The sequence below is a fragment of the Dermochelys coriacea genome, chromosome 11 (genome assembly GCF_009764565.3).
Source record: "Dermochelys coriacea isolate rDerCor1 chromosome 11, rDerCor1.pri.v4, whole genome shotgun sequence".
Lineage (NCBI taxonomy): Eukaryota > Metazoa > Chordata > Testudines > Dermochelyidae > Dermochelys > Dermochelys coriacea.
Window position 1 is genome coordinate 281205 of NC_050078.2, and position 24582 is coordinate 305786.

The 24582-nt window shown below is 51.4% G+C and overlaps 1 protein-coding gene across 1 annotated transcript; it reads left to right on the plus strand.

The window, feature by feature from the left end:
• The first annotated feature begins 1253 nt into the window (after positions 1-1253).
• On the plus strand, positions 1254-24076 carry LOC119863524. The gene is made up of 3 exons (XM_043504873.1): positions 1254-1327; positions 20876-22157; positions 22693-24076. The coding sequence occupies exons 2-3, from the start codon at positions 20892-20894 to the stop codon at positions 22846-22848; spliced, it is 1422 nt and encodes a 473-aa protein (XP_043360808.1). The 5' UTR covers positions 1254-1327; positions 20876-20891; the 3' UTR covers positions 22849-24076.
• The last annotated feature ends 506 nt before the right edge of the window (positions 24077-24582 follow it).

Genomic DNA, 24582 nt, shown 5'->3' on the forward strand with positions numbered 1-24582 from the left:
GCATGAACAACAGGAATTAAAATTAGAGAATTATAATACAGTACTGTTTGTCAAACCTGTTCTAGCCAAGGATATTTCCAAGCATTGATTAATTCAGCCTCACAGCCCCGCTGCTGGGAGCTGGATCCTTATTATCCTTATTCTCCCTTGTACAGCTGGAGAAAAGGAGACAAACTGTCAGCACAGGGACTGCTTTGGTCAAGTTATGAGCCATTGCCACCACTTGTTCAAACCCACTGGAGGAAGCACCATGCAGACAGGACTCCATTCAACTACAAGCATTTTGAGCACCGTATTGTCTAACGCAGCTCAGAGCAGGTCTCTGTGACCTGGCACCTGAAAATTGCTGGCAGCTGCATTAGAGCTCCCACCACAGACTGAGCCAGTCTGAGCAAAGGGAGAGCGGATTAGTGTAGTCAAGGCCGCAGGGAGGAAGTAACCTGACCCAGGCCCTGCAGTAAGAGTCTGAACCTGGGAGTTCCTAGGTCCCATCTAGCGAGCACTGTGCAGGCTGGGCCTGGCTCAGGAGTAACTGCCCCGACATCAGCAGGGTCACGCTGCTGGGGAGTGTCATCTCTAAGCATGCACCATTCCCTGCACATGCTTATTGCACAGCTTTAAAATGCTCCCAGTGTTAACTCAAACCCATCCAGTGGAGGTGACCAGTCCCACCCAGGGGCACCCCTCAGGCCAGATCTCTGTTTCCAAGATCACTGTGGCTTTGTCCACACTACAGAGCGAGACTGATGTAGGACAGCTTACGTCAACCTAACTCTGTCAGTATCTGCACTACAACGCTGTTCCCTCCAATGTCGTCACCCACTACACCGACCTAACAACTCCACCTCCATGAGAGGTGCAGCACTGAGATCAATGCCTTTCAGGCCGCGCAGTGTCTGCACAGACTCTGTTACTTACATCGCCTGCTGCCATCAGCACTGTGGCGGCCTGCTCTCCACAGCACCCCCTGCAGAGAGAGGCTGGGGCTGGAGTAGCCAGAAGACCCCCACAACAGCCAGCTCCTGCCCTGCTCCCTACAGCACCCCCTGCTGGGAGGGGCTGAGACTGGAATACCCCGGCACCCCCTACCCCTGAAGCCAGCACTCCCTGCCCCCGCCCCACCCCTCCTGCGGCTGGGTGTGGTAGGCTACAGGGCTGGTGCTTATGGATCGCAGTGTTTGCAGCATGTCTGAACTTGCTGTTTCCATGGTGAGGTAGGTTTGTGAGCCCCACCTCTCCTCCATGGCACAGAGCAAAGGGCTCAGTGCAGCAGAACCCAGCTCCAGCACTTCCTCCTCTCTGCCAGCGGCTACCTTTCCCAGAGCTGGTAAGTTCTCAGCTTCAGAGGAACTGGCTTTGTAGGGAAGGAAGGGGGCAGGGGACATGGAAGGATGAGGGAACCAGTGGAGGGGGAATGAAGGGGAAGCACAGATGGTCCAGGCTGAAGAGACCTGTTAGTTTATTGTGTTGACAGCATTTCCACAGCGCTCATCTCTGGGGCATCTGGGAGTTAGCTGCATCCACCTAGAGGCCTGGTCTGGCATGGCCCCATAGGACATTTTCTAGTGTCCAATCCAGTGCTTGGGAAACACAGACAGTCTAATGCAGCTCTCCCTCAGAATGCGGTTCCCAATATTCATCTCACAATGGCTCCCACCCGAGCCAGCCTCTCCCCACTTGGGCTTCACGCCCTTCCCAGATATGCAGCCTGTCTTCACACCCTCCTAAGCCCCAGTGGCCACATTCCAAGATGGAGCATGAATCCCCCAACCTGTGCTCTGCACTTGGCTCATCTCAGCACTCTCAGGCCCAGATGTTCCAGGCACTTTTGATGATCAGGGACCCAGAATTTAACCTCATTCCAGGTGCAGCCCACCAGCACTGTGACCTCTGTGCTCTTAGGTATTGTTGCCTTTGTAGACCTTGCAGCTATACCCCATTGCACATCTACATGTAATTCCATCCTCAACTGCCTGCTTGTTCTCTCAGCCATTCCTGCTCCCCAGTGACACTGGGAAAGGGATTAGGGTTTGGGTGCTTTCCTCACAGATTTATTAGCTGAATCTTTCTTGCTGTCCCTCAGCTCCTGTCTTGGTCCCCATCACTAGTGGCTGAACCCCTTCCTGCCCAGAATTCCGGTCTCCAGCACCCTTTGGTCCCTGGCAGTCACAGCTCCTCCTAATTCAACACTGATTCACACTGTTATATTTCAGGACCCAGCAGAGAAGGAGATTGACCCACACACAGCTGACAAACCCAGCTGTGTGCTGTGATTGCTTGACTCTTCTTGCAGCACACTGAAACCAACAGGAAAGGGAGGCTTTGCTCCGGGGAGGGGGAGTGCTCAAATATTTAAAGGGACAAGGCACCGCACACAATCTTTTCCACAGCCCACACCACAGACATCTAGATCTTTGATAAATGGCTACAGGCTGCATTCCACAGAAGTGGAATTGTCACAGAATCCCCCTCTGCTGCAGAACTGTGGTCCAGCATCTATTTTTTCATTTAAAGGAATGGCATTTCTAGTCTTTGTACACAAAAAGACATTGAAACATAAACCGTGTAACTGATGCAGTCTTCAGAGAGACCAGTGACCTGCCCCATTCATCTCAATAGCATGTTATGCTGAATCATAAAGATAACAATGAAAGGATCAGTATAGTTAACAGCTTATCCATTTAAGAGGAAAACCTAGTTAATGCGATTACCCCATAATCTCAAACTGTCTCCTATGCTTCAAAGCCCTGCTGCTCCCAACCCAGCTGGAAGAGCCCCTCTTCTGACCCTGACAGGTATTTCTGCATTCTCAAGACAAAATTCTGCAGCCATTTGAAAACTGAAAATTTATGGAAACTTTTAGGTATTGTTGGCAGCAAAAAGGTCTGGGATTAATTTTCCAGGGGTTCTTCCTAGAGGCTTAAACAACACTGGCTTGAGAGTCCTTATGTTGGGGGGGGGGGGGGGGAGAAGCTTTACTCACTGCTGCAATGACACTTCCACCCTGGTGGCCCTGGGGAATAGCTCAGGGCCAAGGAAGGCCCCTTCCCTGGGTCACCCAGCGTCCCTAGGCCTCTCTCTGTCTGCAGCCCCTCTCTCACTCCAGGAGCTGCTGCAGCCTCTTTGTGACTCTGCCCTCCGGCCAGGTCACTAAGTGGGTTCCTGATCCAGGGCAGTTTTTCAAAGTCTCTTCTATCCACGCAACCAGCATCAGGCTATCCTCACACCCACTGCCCTGACCCTGTCACTCCCACAGTCTTCCTGTTCATGATCCCCAAACAGGCCCACTCTGCAGTGGCTGGTACGGGAGCCCAGGCCCACACTCTGTTCTGGCTGCCAGGGCTCTGTAGTGAACAGTTCAGATCTGCATCTCCACCATCGTACTGCTCTCACCCCTGGACTCCTTCCTACTGGGCTGCTTCCTTTTCCCTCACCTTGGGGAGGAGAGCTGTTGTCTTCCACCTGCCTTTGGAGAAGCCCAGCCTGTTCCCTCACAGGTGAGCCTTTGTCTAATTTGCTTCCTTCAGATCATCTCCCTGTTTATGGTCTAATTAGCTGCTGAGGCCAAGTGGGCCCCATTCAGCCTTCTCAAGGACAGTGTGTGCTACCTACAGGACAGGTCACATCTCCCCAACCTCTCAAATATGGCCATCCCTCTCCTGCTTTATATCATCCACCATGAGGAGTATTTCCTCTTCTCCAGCTCATCTCCCCTGTTTGTGGCCTAATTGACTGATGAGGCCAAGTGGGCCCTATTCAGCCCTCTCAGGGCCAGTGTGGGGAGTATTCCTCATCACAGCCGGTCTCCCCAAAAACCTGGGAAATAATATATACACCCCTGGGCACTTTTGAGGGGCAGTATTGCCTTACTCACAAGCACTGAGTTGAGGGATTTAAAACAAAGACATTTTAGGGGGAATAACATGAGGGGCAAGAGAATGAATGTGGGAAAAGCAGCAATTAATAAATTAGCAAGATTAGGTAAACTCTCCATCCTACTGCAGGGTCTCTGAACAATAATCCCAACCCGAGTCCTCTGGCACCTGTGCATGGTTGAGGTGTTCTGGCCAGTTCACTCTGCCCCAGCTCCCTCACTCACAGATTGTTGTCCTGGTTTGGTGAAGTTGAAGGAATATAATAGGGCAGTGCTGCATCAGCTGCTCCAGGGGCTCTCCCACCTGTCCCAGTGGGAGTGATTTCAGCTTTAATTCCTTACTAGGAAAGCCCACATTCCAGTACCTTAGTTAAGGTACTGCTCTCCCTATGGCTTCAGTCCAGCCCTGCCCAACCGGCCACCCCCCAGCCACACCAGCTTTGTACCTTTATTTTGTAGCATGCTTAGCTCCTCAGAAAACAAACAGTTCATCCCCCTCCTTGCCCCCCCCCCGCTGCCGTAGCACCAGCCAGATACTCTCACCTACTACTAAAAACCTCTTCACTTTCCCTCTTCCCAGGTTCCCTTACCCCAGTGGTTCTCAACCAGGAGTCCAGGGCCCCCTGGGATGCCACAAGCAGGTTTCAGGGGGTCCACCAAGCAGGGCCAGCTTTAGAGTTGCTGGGGCCTAGGACAGAAATTCAAAGCCCCCCTACCTGGGGCTGAAGCCCAGAGCCCTACCACCCAGGGCTGAAGCCAAAGTCTGAGCAATGTAGCTTCATGGGAGCCCCTGCTTGCTACCTCCTAACACCAGCCCTAGCTCTTATATGCAGAAAACCAGCTATTGTGGCACAGGGGGCCCATGAAGATTTTATAGCATGCTGGGCAGGCCTCAGAAAGAAAAAGGTTGAGCACGCCTGCCTTACCCAACTATTCCTGACTACGGTCGTGGTCAGGGTGACCTGGGCATGCTTGGTGTCGATCTCTTGTCCCTTCATTTCCCAACAAGCTCAATAGCACTTTATTGCCCCCAAATTCAAAACTTAATGGTATTTTAAGCAGAATGCCCCAAACTGTGACATAACTGAAATGCAACTTGGCCCTGGCCCATTCTGTCATTTCCCCTGGCTCACTAACAGCTGCCAGCAGAAAGCTCCCTTCCCCCTGGAGCCTCTGCCTGTCTGGAACTCACTTGCAGTTCTGGGCTGCTCTTTTTCCTATTCACCAATAGATATCACTACCAAGCTGCCTACAAATTTATGAGGGCAACTGTGGGAAGTGGTTGCTTGGGGGGTGGGGGCGAAAGGCTTAACAGCCCCGGGACTCACTTCTGGTTTGTCTTACATACCTAAAAGCTCATGATTCAGGGTTAAAGCCAGCCACTTGAAGGGGTCATGAAGGGATATTCCCCTAGTGTATTGGGAGGGTTTTTTAATCTCCTTCCTCTGAAACATCAGGGATGGCCATGGCTAGATATGGTAATTTGCCTGGATTATCTGGGTGTATCTCACCTAATCATTTCCCTGATATTGCAGGGCCCTTGATTCCTAGGGTCACTTGGTCCCACCTGTTCTCTGCTTGGGACATGTAAAGTCTAGTCTCCTATGGGTTGCAATACTTTGGTCTAATTTCAGTTCTTAGGTTTAGTGTTCGGGTAGGGGTGATCTGTGAGACACAGGAAGTCAGACTAGAATGACCTGCTGGTCCCTTCAGGCCTTTGCTCTATGGCTCGCGCCACAGGACTAAGGGTTTACCAGTAAAATGATTAACCGGATGTTGAAGTAGAGAAGACATGGACTGGCTCTGGCCAAAGCCCATTTTCCTGTTTCGTTGCATAAATACCTCACATCCGTAGTTTAGCTCAGGCTGCCACTGAATTTCAAGTCTGCTGCAAGAGCAGAGACCATGCTTGCTGCAGCTGCATTCCCACACAGCACAGGTGAGCCATTTCCTGAGGCCAGGCCCCAATTTCTGCACAAGCAGCACATCAGCATCAATATCCAACACATTTAACACACATTCCAACACTTGCCCTATGAACTCATTAAGCACAGTGATGTTTTGCCAGCTCCTGCTTGCTCTGTAACAGGCAGGTATGGGTTACACACCATTGCTCTTCTCACCTCCCATTCAGCGCTTAACGTGGTCTGAAAAAATGGGGGGGGGGTGATGTGACTAGCACAGTCCCACATCTGCCCCCAGCCCCATGCCCCCCAGCCAGGAATCAATCCTGTCCTCTAGCCACCACATCAAGCCCCCCACACCTCATCTCTGCTCCTCCTGCAACTCCTAGGGATCTTCGCCCTGCTCTCCTAGGCTGGGCGAGAGGGAGGTCGCAGTGGGGTCCCCTCTGCCCCTTCCCAGCTGGGTGTTGAGGGGAGGGAGGGAGGAGCAGGAGCAGAGGGCCATCCTTCATTCTCACAGGAGGGGGAGTGGGGGGAGACTCTACCTGCTCCCTGCAGCAGGCCCGGGGCAGTGAGTGGGGAAAGAAGCCAATCAGAAGAGGCCCAGTGCTGGCCCCTTTAGACTGGCCCAGTCTGAGCCCTGCTTCCATTCCAGGCATACGGCCTGAAAATCGATCCCATTGTGCAGCACTGGCAGGTTCACCAAGCTCACCTCTTAGGCCCGAGCAATGACAAAGAGGAACCATAAAGCCCATGTGTATACCATGGGCAAAGTCCAGGATTACATTTTTAGTGTTGCCAATGCTCCTAATTTTAGCATGAATCTCATGCTATTTGATGCTTTTCTTAAAGCCCCAGCTCCTGGAATCATGTTAATTTGTGTGATTCTCACTGTGACAGATAGTGCAATCTCTTTGAGGACCATATTGTATTAAGTTGATGAATGATTTATGCATCACTGCGGGCCAGGGATTGTACGCACCTCGGGAGGGAGGGGGCATGTAGGGGGTTACCCCCAGCTCCTCCAAGAACCAAAGAACAGTTGGGGTGATTACAGTGAATCGCTTGGATTGTAAAAACCTCCAGAGGGGTACCACCCCCAGGGAGGCATGGATATACTGGTTGAAGCTGGGTTTTCCAGAGACCAACAGACCAAATAAGGGCTTTTGATATAAAATGGCTGCATTTAAACATACCCAGGGCCTTCTTGCTGATCTAGCAAATGGGCAGGCCCTTCTGTCCAACCTTTGTGGAAGGTTTTTGTGGAAAGACTCTGGCCTACTAGACTGATAGGTGACCTCTTGTACATGTCTAGCATGTGTACAGGATTTTATATTGTTTTTATGTTTTTTCTGTAGTGCTTTTACCTTAAGAATTAATGTGCTTGCTTAGAAAGGGCTGTGTGATAAATTGTAACTGCTGGCAATGCCCTGTGGTCATAGCCCTTGGAGAGAAAGCAATGCACAGAAACTGGACATTATCCAGACTGGCTTGCAAGGGAGTGAGATAAGGGTCCCTGCCCAGAAAGAGGTGAGAGCAGGAGAGCTGAGACTTGAGTGGGCATTCCTGGAGTGTATCGTTGGGTGGGATGGGGTTGCAGGTACAGTTACCCTGAAACTGTGACATTCAGATTTTGCTTTAAAAAAAAAAGTTTAAGGCCTAGTCTACACTACAGGATTAGGTCGAATTTAGACGTGTTGGGTTGCTTTTAAAATGAACATGTCCACACAACCAACCCGTTCCATTGACTTAAAGGGCTCTTAAAATAGACTTCTGTACTCCTCCCTGGCGAGGGTAGTAGCCCTAAAATAGACCTTGCTGGGTCAAATTTGGGGTAGTGCAGACGCAAATCGACAGTATTGGCCTCCAGGAGCTATCCCAGAGTGCTCTATTGTGACTGCTCTGGACAGCGCTTTGAACTCCAATGCACTAGCTAGGTACACAGGAAAAGCCCCGGGAACTTTTGAATTTCATTTCCTGTTTGGTCAGCCTGGCGAACTCAGCAGCACAGGTGACCATGCAGTCCCCCCAGAATCGCAAATGAGCTCCAGCATGGACCGAAAGGGAGACACTGGATCTGATTGCTGTATGGGGAGAAGCATCTGTGCAGGCAGAACTCCGATCAAAAAGAAGATCAGCTTGGGTGCATTGCCTCCAGGACCGGCTCTCATTCATCTGCACTGCCTCTGTCTCTGGAATTCCACCCGATGAGTTGGCCATTATCAACCAAGAACCACACAACACATAGGAGGGGATCACTTTCATAAAGGACCACATCAGTGTTCCCCAGGACTCCACACTGTTGGCACACTTGCAATGATATAAAACCTGATGATTAAATTAAATTAAAACCATTTCTTTTGGTGGCCCTGTACGCACCCCATGATAGAGACCTTTGTAGCTTCCTGCCAGGTGTATGCCCAGACCACGATCCCATGCCAAAAATCCTGCAGTCTTCTCCAACCACTGGACACCCCATCTCTGCCCTTGGAGGCTATGTCCTTAGATTTTTGGGGTGGAGCTGCCAGATTCCGGTGGTTTCATGACCATCCTGCCATGGTAGATCACTCTAAGATGGCCCACATCACCTGCAGTTGGGGGCCACAGTTTACTGCCAGCTTCTGGCACAAGGCCCTATGTTTATTAGAAGTCCACATGCACCTGTCCTCTGCCGACCCACTTCAGTTGAATGACCAGATGGAAAGAATCAACCCGATCCTAGAGCAATATTTGCAATACTACATAAACCATCACCGGGATGACTCGTCTTGACTATCCTTGGCATAGGATAACAGTGTATTTGTTATCAGGGTCCAGATTTCTTGGTCAAGGTATAATCAAGGTCTAGATTCCAAAGAAACATTTTTCATGCTGCAACAACAATGATAATAAGTAAACAAAAAGATTGCACAGTCTGTGCAAGAGCATCTGGCAGCCTGGATGTGGTCTGTGGCCTGCCTATTGACTGCCCCTGTCCTAAGCAGAGTCCTTGTACAATAGGGCAAGACCTTGCAACTACAGGCTACTGTCCCTTTTGTAATGAGCTATAGGCACCACCCCTGGTTTCATCCACAACTATCCATATCCCCGTGGTGGGCCTGGTACCACACTACCCCTTTGTGGCAGGGTGGGACGGGGTGTCAGAACCTTGCCACTCACAAGTTCACACGCCCACCTCTCTGTGGGCAGCTGGTTGCAGCCTAGCAGGCCTCCCTTCACACAGTCACCCCTTGGTCCAGGTAGTGCAGCCTAGCAGCTGGAGTCCATGTAACCCACCCCAAGCATCAGGGCAGTGTGGCCCAATGGCCAGGGTCCATATAACTCACTCCCCGCATGGGAGCAGTGCAGTCTAATGGCCAGGGTCCATACAATCCCCCTCACAAGTGGGGTAGTATGGCCTAGCAGCCAGAGTCCATAGGATTCCCACAGTGCAGTGGGGGAAGAGTGGGAATCCAGGCCCAACCTCTCCACCAGGTCCCAACTCAGGGCCCTGGTAGTGGCAAGCTCCCCTTGCCATCAGCTCAGCAGGGATCCACCCACAACATGCCAAGCATCTGTGTGGCTCCAACACTGTTTGCCTCTAAAGTTCCCCTGGGTCACTTTGTACCATAAACACCAGATTCTCTGCTGCAGGCAGTCCTCCAGTCTGTTCCCCTCCTGTGACATATTCCATCTGGGTATCAGAGTGCATCCCAGCTTGACTGGCCTCCGTATCCTGGTACACAAACTGTCCCTCCTCAGGAGCTAGCAGTGTTCCTCCTTCCCCTCCCACAGTCAGCCCAGACTGAGCAGCTCTGCAGGCTTTTATACCTACTCTCCAGTGCCCAGCAGAGCTTCCAGGGCGTAGCTTCCTCTGCTAGGAAGGAAAGGTTAACCCCTGTGGTACCAGTGTGGGGCCACTATGCCCTGTCACATATCCCCCGCCCCCCCATCTGCCTTGGACCTGGTATAACACATCCATGAGGAGGTGAAGGGATACCTTGAAAAGTGAAGGAAGACCACAAAAAGCACACGGACAAGCACAGACAACATGGCTTCATCCAAAAGGTATGGCTTTCTACAGAACACATCCTCCTGGACAGACCCTCTTGGAAACTAGACTACCGGTTCCTTGGCCTGTACCGGATTCAGCGACAAATCAGCGTGGTCACCAGCTCCAGCTCCATCGATCCCTTAGTGTCAACCCCATATTCTACATCTCACTTTGCAAACCATGCACTGAGAACATATTTCCCCATAGAGCTCAATCGCTGCCTGCACCATTTCAAGTACCAGGTCAGGAGGAATATATTGTTCATGAACGCCTCAGCTATAAGACCAAGGGGAGGAAACTATGGTACCTGACTGATTGTGACAGTTATGGCCTGGAGGAACGCACTTGGGAGCCACCTGGAAACATTCACCCTCCCACCCTGATTCAGGCCTACCACAGGAGCCATCCTGAGAAACCTGGACCCACATCACCCAGTGGGTGCCCCAGGAGAGTGGGTGATGTCATGACCCATGGGTCTCGAACCCGGGTCCTCAGGGGTCATGGGTGTGGCCAAACCCTCCAGCTGGCAGCCTGCTGTGAGCAGCTTACCTGGGACCCATGAAGCCCAACCCCAGGATGAGGCTCACCCTTGAGATCCAACTGGCAGCATCCCAGAGTGGCTGTTAGCCCATAGGCCCTGCTGCAGCCAGCAGCGGGAACAGGAAGCTGTCTGAACAGCTGGGCCCCATCCTGCTCTAGACTTCGTGCTTCCACCTCTCCTCCTGGTCCTGGTGCTTGATTTCCGGGCATTCTGACCAAGTGTGACTCCTGGCATCTGAATTGTGGTTCAGACCTCCACTTTAGCTCCTGCCTCTGACCTCCCAGTATCCTGACCCAGCCAACTCTTGACTCCTGTCTCCTCCCACGGCCAGGGCTCATGGGGAGATGTCAGGGAATGCTAAACCGCGTTGTGCTGTTCAGCCACTAAATGGCATAGTGTGTAAAATACCTGATTGACGCCAGCATCCAGACCTGGCAGCGCATTAAAGGCTCTGATGCTGAACATGGCTGGTGTGTCCCCTGCTAAGAAGGAAACGGTGTAGCCCGTTGTCCCAGAGTCAATGCTCTGAATGAAACCAGCCAGGACTCTGGTTTAGCATGCCTCCTCTCATGCTGTCACATGGCTTTGGCCTTCCTGGGTCTGACCTTGAAGCATTCAGCCCCCTATTCTCACCGTGCACTTCCCACAGCGGGTCCCTCTGAATGGGACCCCAGGGGAAGCCAGAGGGGCCCTGAACCTAACTCCGCAGTCAGCAGTGACTCTCAGCCAGCATGTAACACAGATAAAGTTGCCAGGTGTCCGATGTTTGACTGGAACGCCAAGTCAAAAAGGGACCGTGGTGGCTTTAGTCAGCACCGCTTACTGGGCCGTTAAAAGTCCTGTTGGCAGCGCAGCAGGGCTAAGGCAGGCTCCCTGCCTGCCATGGCTCTGTGCAGCTCCCGGAAGTGGTGGCATGTTCCCCCTCTAGTTCCTACGTGTAGAGGCAGCCAGGGGGCTCCGTGCACTGCCCCCACCCCGCAGCTCCCATTGGCCATGGTTCCCGTGGTTCCTGTGAATGGGGCAACGCACAGAGCCGCCTGGCTGCGCCTTCATGTAGGAGCCAGAGGAGGAACATGCTGGCACTTCCAGGAGCCGCCCGGAGCCTGCACCCCTGAGCCACTCCGCCCCATGCCCCAACCCCCTGCCCCAGCCCTGATCCTCCTCCCATCCCCCAAGCCCCTTATCCCGAGCCCTACCCCTCCCACACCCTGAGACCCATATTTGTGGCCCCACCCTGGGGCCCTCACCCCCTTCCACACCCAATCCCTTCAGCCAGCCCGGTGAAAATGAGCACATGAGTGAGGGTGGGGAGAGCGAGCGACAGAGGGACAGGGGATGGAGTGAGTGGGGTCTCTGAGAAGAGGTGGGGTCTCAGAGGGGGGCAGGTCAAGGGTGTTTGGTTTTGTGTGAGTAGAAAGTTGGCAAACCTGAACACAGAAGGTTTATTAGTCGACAGGAACACAGCACAGAACAGATCTTGTTAGCACAGAAAGCAGGAACATTCAGTAAAGTCTATCTTGGGGGGACAGGAGCCCAGAGCCAGGGCCCTGGCCCTCCCTCTGAACCCTAAGCCATCAGAGACTGACCTGCTTCTAGTTGCCTGGCACCCAACACACACGTTGCCCCTCCTCTGGTCTTTGTCTCACTTCCTGGGGAAAGAGAGTACTTGTGGCACCTTAGAGACTAACAAATTTATTAGAGCATAAGCTTTCGTGAGCTACAGCTCACTGCAATGCATCCGATGAAGTGAGCTGTAGCTCACGAAAGCTTATGCTCTAATAAATTTGTTAGTCTCTAAGGTGCCACAAGTACTCCTTTTCTTCCTGGGGAAAGTATCATCTGGTCGCATCCCCCTCCTGGGTCTCAGGTTATGAAGGACACCCTCCATAGCTTATGGGCAGGCGGCTGGAGCCACCTCACCTGCCCCCGAGGGTCTCAGCAAAAGTGACACACCCTTATTGCCACCACCTAGGCATTGGTGCAGCACACAGAGAAACTGAGGCACACACAGTATTCATGCAAAACAGTAAGACTCACATAGGCTCACATACAACATAAAAAGGGGGAAAACCCATTTAGTCACACACATCCATCTCTGGTACAGGAACACGGCACATGGTTCCTATTCCCATAAGCATGGTTTCATTCAGCCAGCAGTTGACTAGTCCTGTGTAAAACAAGCTCACCTGCACCAATAACTACATTCTGTTGCAAGCCTAGAGCGTCTCAGAGCATGTCTACACTGCAGACATAAAGAAAAGGAGTACTTGTGGCACTTTAGAGACTAACAAATTTATTTGAGCATAAGCTTCATAGCTCACGAAAGCTTATGCTCAAATAAATTTGTTAGTCTCTAAGGTGCCACAAGTACTTCTTTTCTTTTTGCGAACATGGCTGCTACTCTGAAACCTGTCATTACTACAGACATAAGTTGACCTATGGTAGGTGAACTTACATGCATCACAGTAATTACTGTGATGGCTGATGTCGATGCTGCCCTCCTTCTGTCAGTGGTGCCTGTCCTCACCAAGAACGCTTCCACTGACTGAAGACGGGGGAGAGTGCTGAGAGCCAGAGCTCTCAACTCCACTTGGCTTCCCACTCTCAGCCAGGAATGGGGGGCAGCTGCCCGGGCTTCTCGCCTCCCCATTTCCTGCTAGGAGCAGCAGGGAGCCATCCGGGCTTCTCGGCTCCTTGAGTGGGGAGCCAGGCGGGCACAGCCAGGCTGGGAGTGGGGAGCAGGGCTTTAGCTGCCTGGCTTTCTTGTCAATTTCATGGAGACAGCCAATAGCCAACACTGCATCACCCTAACTATACCGACATGAGGCCTATGCCTCTCGTGGAGGTGGAGTTATTATGTCAGTGTATGTAGCGGGGTGGCTATCCCACTCCTAAAATAGAAGAGGGTTAAAAGCAGCCCTGGAGAGGGCTGTGGCTGGCTGAGTGGGGAAGCAGTTGCGGCTGGGCCACGCCCCAGTAAGGCCCCAGCTGGCCTGTATAAGAAGGCTGTGAGCCAGAGGCCCAAGGAGTCTCTCTCCAGGCTAGGAGAGCTGGCTGGCTGGCTGGCTGGCTGGCTGGCTGGCTGGCTGGCTGAGTGAGTGAGTGAGTGAGTGAGTGAGTGAGTGAGTGAGTGAGTGAGTGAGGGTGCTCCAGGCTGTAGGGCCTAGTCTAAGGCCCATAGAGGTACTGGGAGGCAGAGGAAGGCAGCAGGTCTGAACCCCCTTGCCTATGATGAGTGGCCTTTACACTGCAGTCTGCTCCAGGGAGTGGGGGCTTGATGATGACTGGCAGTAGCCTAGACTGAGGCAAGGTGGGGATAGTGGGTTGGGGATTCCCCAGGAAGGGGAGACCCAGAGGCAGAGTGTGGAGGTACTGCCTGGGGGCAGAACCCCAGAGAAAGGGGCACTGGAGTCTGTGAGGGACACTGGGGCCAGAGCTGTGTGGATTACTGGCCTGCAGAGGGTGCTCTGGGGGGGAAAGAGCTAATTCCCAATGACCAGCAGGAGGCGCTGCAGGGGTGAGTCCTGCACCCTCAGTGTAGTATGGCACTCGCATTGGCAGAATGAGGCTGTAGTGTGTACAATGATGTAATTAGGTTGACTAGGGTTGCCGGTCCTTCCAGATTGGCCAGGAGTCTCCCGAAATCAGCCTCAATCTCCTGGTTGCTATTGAAAGCAATCTTGGACATTTTAATAGGCCAAAAGTCCAGGTGGTGGCACAGCGGGGCTAAGGCAGGCTCCCTACCTGCCCTGGCTCTGCTTGGCTCCTGAAAGCGGCCAGCATGTCCCTATGGCCCCTAGGTGCAGGGACAATCAGGGAGGTTCCGCGTGATGCCCCTGCCCCCAGCGCTGCTCTGCCAGAAACCGTAGCCCATAGGAGCTGCAGAAGCAGTGCCTGCAAGCAGGGGCAGTGCGCAGAGCCACCTGGCTGCCCCTAAGCCTGGGAGCTGGACATGCCAGTCGCTTCCGAGAGCCACCTGAGGTAAGCACTGCCTGGCTGGAGCCTGCACCCCTCACCCCCTCCTCCACCCAATCCCTGCCCTGAGCCCTCTCCCACACCCAAACTCCTTCCCAAAGCCTGCATCCCACACCCCCTCCTGTACCCCAACCACTGCCCCCAGGCTCAGCCTGGAGCCCCCCTACTCCAAACCCCTTGGCCTACCCCCCCCCAGCCTAGAACCTGCACCCCAACCCCCTGCTGGTGAAAGAGAGTGAGGGTGGGGGAGTGCGAGTGACAGAGGGACGGGGGAGGGAGTGAGAAGGGGCGCAGGGACTCAGGGAAGGGGTGGAGCAAGGGTGTTTGGGTTTGTGCAATTAGACAATTGCAACCCCTAAGGTCAACGTAAGCTACCTTACCTTGATCTTACTGTGTAGTGTAGACTGGGTCTCAGTGTCTGCACGTTGGCTGCCTAGGCAGAACCTGCTAATTTGCTGATCAGGTTGTTTGCATTTCTTTTCAGTGAGGTCTTGCTGAAGTGCTCCTTCTGTCATGCTACAGTCCTGTGTGACACCTAGATACCCAGGCTTTGGTTCATGGTCCAGCCTGGGGCTATTCAGAAAGCTGTTTGTTGACCTTTGTATGGTTACAGTCGGAAGCAGCTGGAAATAATCTTTTTGGTACAAGGTTTGTCTCCATTCTTTGCAGCAGTGGCCATATCTTTCATGTCACCATTCAGGACTGCTGTGATTGAAACCCTGGTCCTCTGCTTCCAGATAGCTGTCATCTGCATAGAAAAATTGCCAGGCCGTGGTGTTGGGAAATCATTTGTGAAGAGGTTGAAAGGTGTCAGAGCTAGAACTGAGCCCTGAAGTAGACCCTTGTTTTGGGACCTTCATATGTTGGTGTTTGTCCAAGTGAAGCTTGGAACCCGTGGCCTCTTGGCCATAGCTCCATAGCCCTGAGAGCCCACTGCAATTGGCCCAGTGACAGTCTCTAAAGGAGGCCAGTGTGCCACATCGTGTCACATGCAGCTGTATGATTTATGAATTCTGCTTGGCCTAGCCACTATGCTTGCTGTGGGGGTGAGTGCCAGCCCGTAATCACAGGTACTGCGGTTTGATCTGAAACTTGCCTGAGCTACACGCAAGAGATCATCAGCAGTGGGGCACTTTGATGAAGGCTGAGTGCTTTCAAGGAATTTGTACATGCAGCTTCGCTAAGAGAGGGTGTAGCAACTTCTTCAGTGTCAATGGTCTGTCTCTCTCCCCAGTGTTGGCCAGGCTATGACTTTTGCTCTGCACCAGATCTTATGTATTTTTTATTTGCCTGGATAATGCTAGATGGAAAGATGGCCATTGGCTAACCTAGTGCTTCTCCCTCCCCAGGCTGCTGCTCAGTGCAAAGTACCCACTGACCAGCTGCTGCATCATGTATTTTCTCCAATGGTCCTTGCTACTTGCTCAGACAGCTGCAGCGGCACAGGAGCTAGCCAACAGAGCTCTAAACAGGGGAGTTTGAGTGGGAGTTCTGTTGGAGGAGAAGGTAGTTGTACTGGGTTTTGTATTTTTAGTATTTGAGTGTGTGTGTAGGGGTCTTGTGCTGGGAGAGCAGCTGAGCCTGATTAGGGGGTGGGGCTTTGTACTGAGAGAGCAGCTGAGCCCTGCCTAGGGGGTGGGGCTTCTGACTAGGGGCCCTATAAAGGTAGCCAGCCAGTCAGGCAGCGGCACAGACAGCTGCAGCAGCACAGGAGCTAGCAAACTTAGCTGTAAACAGGGGAGTTTGAGGGGGAGTTTGCAAGGGGAGTTTGGATTGTGGTGCTTGTTTGGGGTTTGTTTTTGCTGAGGGGGTGGTCTTTTCGGTGTGGCTTGTGTTTCCCAGATTAACAGGACTTAAGTGGGAAGGAGATGACAGATACAGAGGCAGCTGTGGTAGTGACTCCTGTAGTGAAAGACACATTGAGGATGACTGGATGTGGAAGCTGTGGTATGTACATGATCCTGGAGGGGGGGAACCAGTAAGAGTTTTTTCTGCATGAAATGTCATCTGATGGAGGAAAAGATCCAAGGTTTGGAGATGCAGGTGGAAAGTCTGGTTGAGTTTAGGAAGGGGTTTGAGCAGATGATGGAGCAAAGATATGAGATATCTGAAGGGAAAAGCTCAGACTCACAGATGGAAGCAGGGCTGGGGAATTTTGAGGAGAGACTGGATGAGGAAAGTGGTCAGTGGAAACATGTGACTCAAAGAACCAGGCAGAGAAAAAGACGGGTTAGTGAAGGAGAAATAGAGCTTAGGAACAGGTTTGCAGAGTTGGAAAATGAAGAAGGGGCTCAGCAGGTACTTGTTGAAGGTGGAAGGGTAAGGAAGAAGAGAGGCTAGTCCTATAGAAAAAGAAGAGTCAAGGGAGACTACACCAAATATGAGCCCCAGGAGGATACAGGATGGGTTGAAGAGAATTGTAAGGGAAAATAGGAATGGAAAGAACTTGCAGCCAGAGGGAACAGGGGAGAGACTGGAGAATAGCACTGTCACCAGGAAAAGGCAGGTCTATGTGATCGGGGACTCTTTATTGAGAAGAATAGACAGGCCTGTAACTAGAGCTGATCCTGAGAATAGAAGGGTGTGCTGTCTTCCGGGTGCTAAGATACGGGATGTAGACCTGAGGTTGAAAAGGATCCTAAAGGGAGCAGGAAAGGATCCCTTAATTATCCTTCATGTGGGAATAAATGATACAGCTAGATTGTTGCTGGAAAGTATTAAGGGAGACTATGCTAGGCTGGGGAAGACGCTTAAGGAAATTGAGGCTCAGGTGATCTTTAGCGGGATCCTTCCTGTTCCTAGAGAAGGGCAACAAAGGTCTGACAAGATTGACTGTCAACAGATGGCTTAGGCAGTGGTGCTATAAGGAGGACTTTGGGATGTATGGCCACTGGGAGGCATTCACAGACAGAGGTCGGTTCTCTCGGGATGGATTCATCTGAGTAGGGAAGGAAATAGACTTCTAGGATTGAGGCTGGCACAACTGATAAAGAGAGCTTTAAACTAGGAATTGGGGGGGAGATGGATGGGAGATGTCCAGAAAATCTCCACGCCAGATTTTGGCATTGAGGGAAGAAGATGAAGTAAGAAAGGATACAGCTGTGGGTAGGAGAATGTATATAAGGAGCGAGGGCGGTGTGGATACTAGTCTAATAGGTTATACTGGCTGTAGAATGACTGTGCCTAATAGGGTACAAAATGTGAGCGAGGCCAAACAGCAAAAATTAAGATGTTTGTACACCAATGCGAGGAGCCTAGGTAACAAAATGGAGGAACTAGAGCTACTGGTGCAGGAAGTGAAACCAGATATTATAGGGATAACAGAAACATGGTGGAATAGTAGTCATGACTGGACTACAGGTATTGAAGGGTATGTGCTCTTTAGGAAAGACAGAAACAAAGGTAAAGGTGGTGGAGTAGCATTGTATATCAATGATGAGGTAGAATGTAAAGAAATAAGAAGCGATGCAATGGATAAGACAGTCCGTCTGGGCAAAAATTACATTGGGGAAGAAAACTAGTAAAGCCTCTCCTACGGTAGTGCTTGGGGTGTGCTATAGACCTCCGGGATCTAATTTGGATATGGATAGAGCCCTTTTTAATGTCTTTAATAAAGTAAATACTAATGGAAACTGCGTGATCATGGGAGACTTTAACTTCCCAGATAAAGACTGGAGGACCAGTGCTAGTAATAATAATAATAGGGCTCAGATTTTCCTAGATGCGATAGCTGATGGATTCCTTCATCAAGTAGTTGCTGAACCGACTAGAGGGGATGCCATTTTAGATTTAATTTTGGTGAGTAGCAAGGACCTCATAGAAGAAATGGTTGTAGGGGACAATCTTGGCTCAAGTGATCATGAGCTAATTCAGTTCAAACTAAATGGAAGGATTAACAAAAATAAATCTGCAACTAGGGTTTTTGATTTCAAAAGGGCTGACTTTCAAAAATTAAGGAAATTAGTTAGGGAAGTGGATTGGACTGAAGAACTTGTGGATCTAAAGGTAGAGGAGGCCTGGGATTACTTTAAATCAAACTGCAGAAGCTATCAGAAGCCTGTATCCCAAGAAAGGGGAAAAAATTCATAGGAAGGAGTTGTAGACCAAGCTGGATGAGCAAGCATCTTAGAGAGGTGATTAAGAAGAAGCAGAAAGAATACAGGGAGTGGAAGATGGGAGGGATCAGCAAGGAAAGCTACCTAATTGAGGTCAGAACACGTAGGGATAAAGTGAGACAGGCTAAAAGTCGAGTAGAGTTGGACCTTGCAAAGGGAATTAAAACCAATAGTAAAAGGTTCTATAGCCATATAAATAAGAAGAAAACTAAGAAGGAAGAAGTGGGGCCGCTTAACACTGAGGATGGAGCGGAGGTTAAAGATAATCTAGGCATGGCCCAATATCTAAACAAATACTTTGCCTCAGTCTTTAATAAGGCTAAAGAGGATCTTGGGGATAATGGTAGCATGACAAATGGGAAGGAGGATATAGAGGTAGATATTACCATATCAGAGGTAGAAGCGAAACTGAAACAGCTTAATGGGACTAAATCGGGGGGCCCAGATAATCTTCATCCAAGAATATTAAAGGAATTGGCACCTGAAATTGCAAGCCCATTAGCAAGAATTTTTAATGAATCTGTAAACTCAGGAATAGTACCGAATGATTGGAGAATTGCTAATATAGTTCCTATTTTTAAGAAAGGGAAAAAAGTGATCCGGTTAACTACAGGCCAGTTTGACATCTGTAGTATGCAAGGTCCTGGAAGAAACTTTGAAGGAGAAATTAGTTAAGGACATTGAAGTCAATGGTAAATGGGACAAAATACAACATGGTTTTACAAAAGGTAGATCGTGCCAAACCAACCTAATCTCCTTTTTTGAAAAGGTAACAGATCTTTTAGATAAAGGAAATGCAGTGGATCTAATTTACCTAGATTTCAGTAAGGCATTTGATACTGTGCCACATGGGGAATTATTAGTTAAATTGGAGAAGATGGGGATCAATATGAACATCAGAAGGTGGATAAGGAATTGGTTAAAGAGGAGACTGCAACGGGTCCTACTGAAAGGCGAACTGTCAGGTTGGAGGGAGGTTACCAGTGGAGCTCCTCAGGGATCGGTTTTGGGACCAATCTTATTTAATCTTTTTATTACTGACCTTGGCACAAAAAGTGGGAGTGTGCTAATAAAGTTTGCAGATGATGCAAAGATGGGAGGTATTGCCAATTCAGAGAAGGATCGGGATATTATACAGGAGGATCTGGATGACCTTGTAAACTGGAGTAATAGTAATAGGATGAAATTTAATAGTGAGAAGTGTAAGGTTATGCATTTAGGGATTAATAACAAGAATTTTAGTTATAAGTTGGGGACGCATCAATTAGAAGTAACGGAAGAGGAGAAGGACCTTGGAGTATTGGTTGATCATAGGATGACTATGAGCTGCCAATGTGATATGGCTGTGAAAAAAGCTAATGCGGTTTTGGGATGCATCAGGAGAGGCATTTCCAGTAGGGATAAGGAGGTTTTAGTACCGTTATACAAGGCACTGGTGAGACGTCACCTAGAATACTGTGTGCAGTTCTGGTCTCCCATGTTTAAAAAGGATGAATTCAAACTGGAGCAGGTACAGAGAAGGGCTACTAGGATGATCCGAGGAATGGAAAACTTGTCTTATGAAAGGAGACTTAAGGAGCTTGGCTTGTTTAGCCTAACTACAAGAAGGTTGAGGGGAGATATGATTGCTCTCTATAAATATATCAGAGGTATAAATACAGGAGAGGGAGAGGAATTATTTAAGCTCAGCACCAATGTGGACACAAGAACAAATGGGTATAAACTGGCCACCAGGAAGTTTAGACTTGAAATCAGATGAAGGTTTTTAACCATCAGAGGAGTGAAGTTTTGGAATAGCCTTCCAAGGGAAGCAGTGGGGGCAAAAGATCTATCTGGCTTTAAGATTTTACTTGATAAGTTTATGGAGGAGATGGTATGATGGGATAATGGGATTTTGGTAAGTAATTGATCTTTAAATATTCGGGGTAAATAGGCCAAATCCCCTGAGATGGGATATTGGATGGATGGGATCTGAGTTACTATAGAAAATTCTTTCCTGGGTATCTGGTTGGTGAATCTTGCCCATATGCTCAGGGTTTAGCTGATTGCCATATTTGGGGTCGGGAAGGAATTTTCCTCCAGGGCAGATTGGAGAGGCCCTGGAGGTTTTTCGCCTTCCTCTGTAGCATGGGGCATGGTTGACTTGAGGGAGGCTTCTCTGCTCCTTGAAGTCTTTGAACCATGATTTAAGGACTTCAATAGCTCAGACATGGGTGAGGTTTTTCATAGGAGTGGGTGGGTGAGATTCTGTGGCCTGCGCTGTGCAGGAGGTCAGACTAGATCAGAATGGTCCCTTCTGACCTTAGTATCTATGAATCTACTTGTCCACTTTTCAGCTGCTCACTGGCTGCAGTGGGATCTGTGGGGTTGGCTCTGGGTGCCAGAGTGGTGCATGCTCAGCTCACATTTCTCCACCTCCTTTCTGCATCTCAGGTCACCCAGGCCATCCATGGAAACCTTCTATTCTGCCCTTCAGGATGAGATCCATGCCTTTGAGGCACATGTGCAAAGCTGCCAGAAAGACTTTGACGTGCACACGCTTTACCACGTGCTGCTACTGTTGCTCCCCGGGAGCCTGACCTGGGAGGTGAAAAGCCTAGAGCAGCTGGAAAAGCTTGTCGCAGGCAGGGACTGGCCAGGCCAGGACACCATGAAAATTACAGGCAGCGCTGAGAGTTGTGATGTCCCTGGCTATGTTGCCTGGCTCAGCTCCTACTTGGGGTACTTAAATGCTTTAAAAGAGACGTTTGATGCCAAGGTCGTGTTCCCTTTGTGTGAGCACCTGTATGTCCACGATGAGCTGGATGTCAGGGCTGAGCGCCAGTCTCCCGTGGGTTCCCGCAGCAGGTCTGGTGCTGGGCATAGGGGGGAGAAGAGGCCCCATGCTGTGACCTCCATTGCAGATATTGCCAAGCAACTGTTTGCTGTCAGGAGGAAGTGGGCCTTGCTGCTCAACCAGCGGGTGATTGATGACCGAGTCTTCAGCCCCCAGAGTTTGTGCGCCCTGCGGGGCTTTGCCAACATTGACCCTGTCGTGAAGGTTCTGAGGCTGGTCCCTGACATCTTTCACAAGAGCTTGGCTACAGCAGCGCTTGCCAGGCGGTGGCTCAGTCTCCATGGAAGCAGATACAGCATCTTCCAGCTGCCATCAGAACCAGGCCAGGAGAAGGGCAAGTGTAGAACTGGGCTGGCTCCTGGCACCTCTGAGCCCTGGAGGAATGGAGTGGCCATATGCCTTCCTGAGTCTGCCAATGGGTGCAGCAGTTTCTCAGGAGGCCAGTTACTTTCCAGACCCAAGAGAAGCAGCAGCAGCTTCAGCTCCCATGATGGAGGTGGCTGGCTGGGCAACATCAGTGCAATGCGAACCAAGCTGCGGGAGAGTCGAGAGGAGCTGATGGCCCTGCTCGGGCGAGTGGAACGTGCTGGAATGCTGGAAATTCAGCTGCACGAGCTAACCCAGAGCATCTCCAGCCTGCAGCTAGAGCAGCAAGACACAAGGCACAAGCTGGACAACTTCCAGCAAAGACTGGAGCAGGCAGACTGGGACATGCCTGGCAGCATACCGCTGCTTAGCAGCCAGTGCCAGGCAATGCTCAGACAGCTGGAGGACCTGGGGCGGCACGTGGAGCTGGAGGAGTATCATAAGAGCATCTTGCAGAGCGACTGGCTGCTGGAGCTGGAGCTGAGACCATGTCTTATTCGGCAGCTTGATGCAGTAAGAGGCTTAGCTGCCGTCACAAATCTCATCCCTGAATGGTGTGCGGATGATGCCACGTTCTGAAGTGTCAGACGCATCTTCTCCCCACACACACAGTGAGGATGTGGGCCTGTGTCTGTGGTGTGGGAGTCTCTGGGTCTCTGAGCATGTGTATGCAAGAAGGGGCGTGGGGGTGTCTGTGGGCCTGAGTGCATGAGAGAGAGGGCCAGGAATGTGTGTGGGCCTGAGCGTCTGAGTGAGCGTGTGTGAGTCCCTGGGATGTGTGTGCATGCACACACACATTGATGCCACATGGGCCTGTGGTGCAAATGGCCATGTGGGGCACAAGGGAGACTGAGGGCAGCAGGAGGGAGCAGGGGCAGGGCCATCTAGTAGGAGAAAGGGGCTCCTGCAAGGGGAGGGCGAGGCTTCTCAGGACAGATGTGGCAGCAAGAGGGGAATCCTCATAAATCCTCTGCCACACAGCCTGTATGGCCAGACCCTGCTGTCAGTAGAGGGGCTAGCACACATGACGCCTTCTTCTCTTCCCCAGTTGCAGCTGCACTGCAGAGAGCTGGAGCAATTGCTACAGGCCAGGGACCAGGCCACACTACAGCATCTCCTGCCAGCAAGTAGGACTGACTCTGCTTCCCTGTGTGACTCAGGGCATTGCTCTACCACGTCTCCCATGCTGACTAATAAAGCCTGAGTCCTGCCTTTGGGGAGGGACAATGGCAGGAGGGACTGGACCCCATTTTGCTGCCTCTGTTAATTGATAGACTCCATGTGTATGTGCGTTGCTCAATGCACATGTGTCTGCCCCACCACCTGCTGCTGGATGGAGTCTGACCTGCGTCTCTGACTTGCCTTCCAGGGGTGGAGGACCCACAGCTGCTGCTGCCAGCAGCTCTCTGAGATTTGGGGGCACAAGTTTCAGGAACAGCAGTTAAACCTGGAAAGGTGAGAGCAAGAGGGACTCAGTTCCCCAATGTGTGACCACAAGAAATAATGTAGCTGCCCAGCAGAGTCCAGGCCCCCTAGGCCAGCTCAGTGGTCCTGAGGAACAAAGCCAAAAGCCTTGAGCAGCCAACATCTCCCCCTCCCTCCCAGGAACATTCCTTCTTAAACCCAAATGTATGACCCACTTTATCCTTCCCTGCAGTGTCCCTGTCATCCAAACACTCAGCCCACATGCCACCTGAGACCTGCACAGCACCAGCTCTAGACTCTGCCACCAGAGGGGGCAGGAAATGCACCCGGGGTGGGGGTGGGTATGTGTGTCTCACCCAAAGCTGTTCCAGTTGCCTAGGGCTGGAGCTATCCAAATTAAATGCCATCAGCAAAGGCCTAGGCCAGCCCAGTTCTAGGGCCTCCATCCACAAGTTTAGCAATAGCAGCCTCAGTCTGGGCCCTCAGAGCACCCTCCTAGGGATCTTTGCCCCCCTATTGCTTCCCCATGATCCCAGACAGCATGAGTTAAAATGGTGTCCTCCGCACAGCGTGAGTTTGCATGCACCGTATCCATGGAGTCACATTGTATGGAGGATGCCAGTTAACAGCCCAAAATGGCATCCTCCATACACTTGGGCTTGCCGCTGCCCCTGCCAGAACGACCCCACTTGGGGCCACGACCCAGACTTTTGGAACTGCTCCGCTTGCCATTTGTAACCTGGTTGATGCCCCACATCTCAGGCCCAGTTTGGCCAGGCTGAGACTTGAATGTTTGTGGCGTTTACATCCTTGTCCTGGGCACTGAATTCTGCTGCATGAGTCTGGGGTAGCTGGAGACTGGGCAGCCACTCCCATGACCCCTGGGTCCAGTCATTTCCGCTGTAGGCAAGATTCCCTGTAACGCCAAGCAGTTCAGTGCCACGGCAGCGATGCTGGTGATGGGAGAGTGTGAGCAGCTTGCCTTCATAGGTGCCTCCCCTCAGCAAGGGTCGGGCCAGGCTCTACAAACAGGGGTAAAGCCAGGCAGCTGAGGAGAAAACAGAGATGGGGAAGGGAAGGGACTCTGACAAGGCAGCATAGGGCAGAGCTTGATCAGAAGCCAGGTGTCCTGACTAGCCCTGCACTAACCTCGAGACTGAGCGCACAGAGCCAGCTGAAAGGGCGTGTGCTTCATGTAGGGCTGGGGGCTGAGTGTCTGCCAGCCAGGAGACCCAGCTGTGTAGGTCCTGTGGGCTCCTCTTTGTCATGGAGCTGGGGGCAGTGAGGGCCTTGGCTCTGTGTGGCTTCCCGCAGCCCTGCTCTTCTCCAGGCTTCACCATTTTCTGAGTGGTACCAGTGGGTCAGAGCAGGAATTCAGTCCCCTGGCATCCCCCACCCACAGCTCTGTATGGACATTAGGCTTCAGTGCCACTTCCAGGGGTCCCAGGCCATGGGTGGCGAGGGGTGGACGGTGTGGAAACATGATCAGGCAGCCCCAGTGGTCTCCCGGGTC

Excerpts from the sequence above, each read along its gene's own strand:
- LOC119863524 (XM_043504873.1), top strand. The coding sequence starts at position 20,892 with ATGGAAACCTTCTATTCTGCCCTTCAGGATGAGATCCATGCCTTTGAG. Across the intron at positions 22,158-22,692 it reads TTATTCGGCAGCTTGATGCA|TTGCAGCTGCACTGCAGAGA; the intron begins GTAAGAGGCTTA and ends TCTCTTCCCCAG.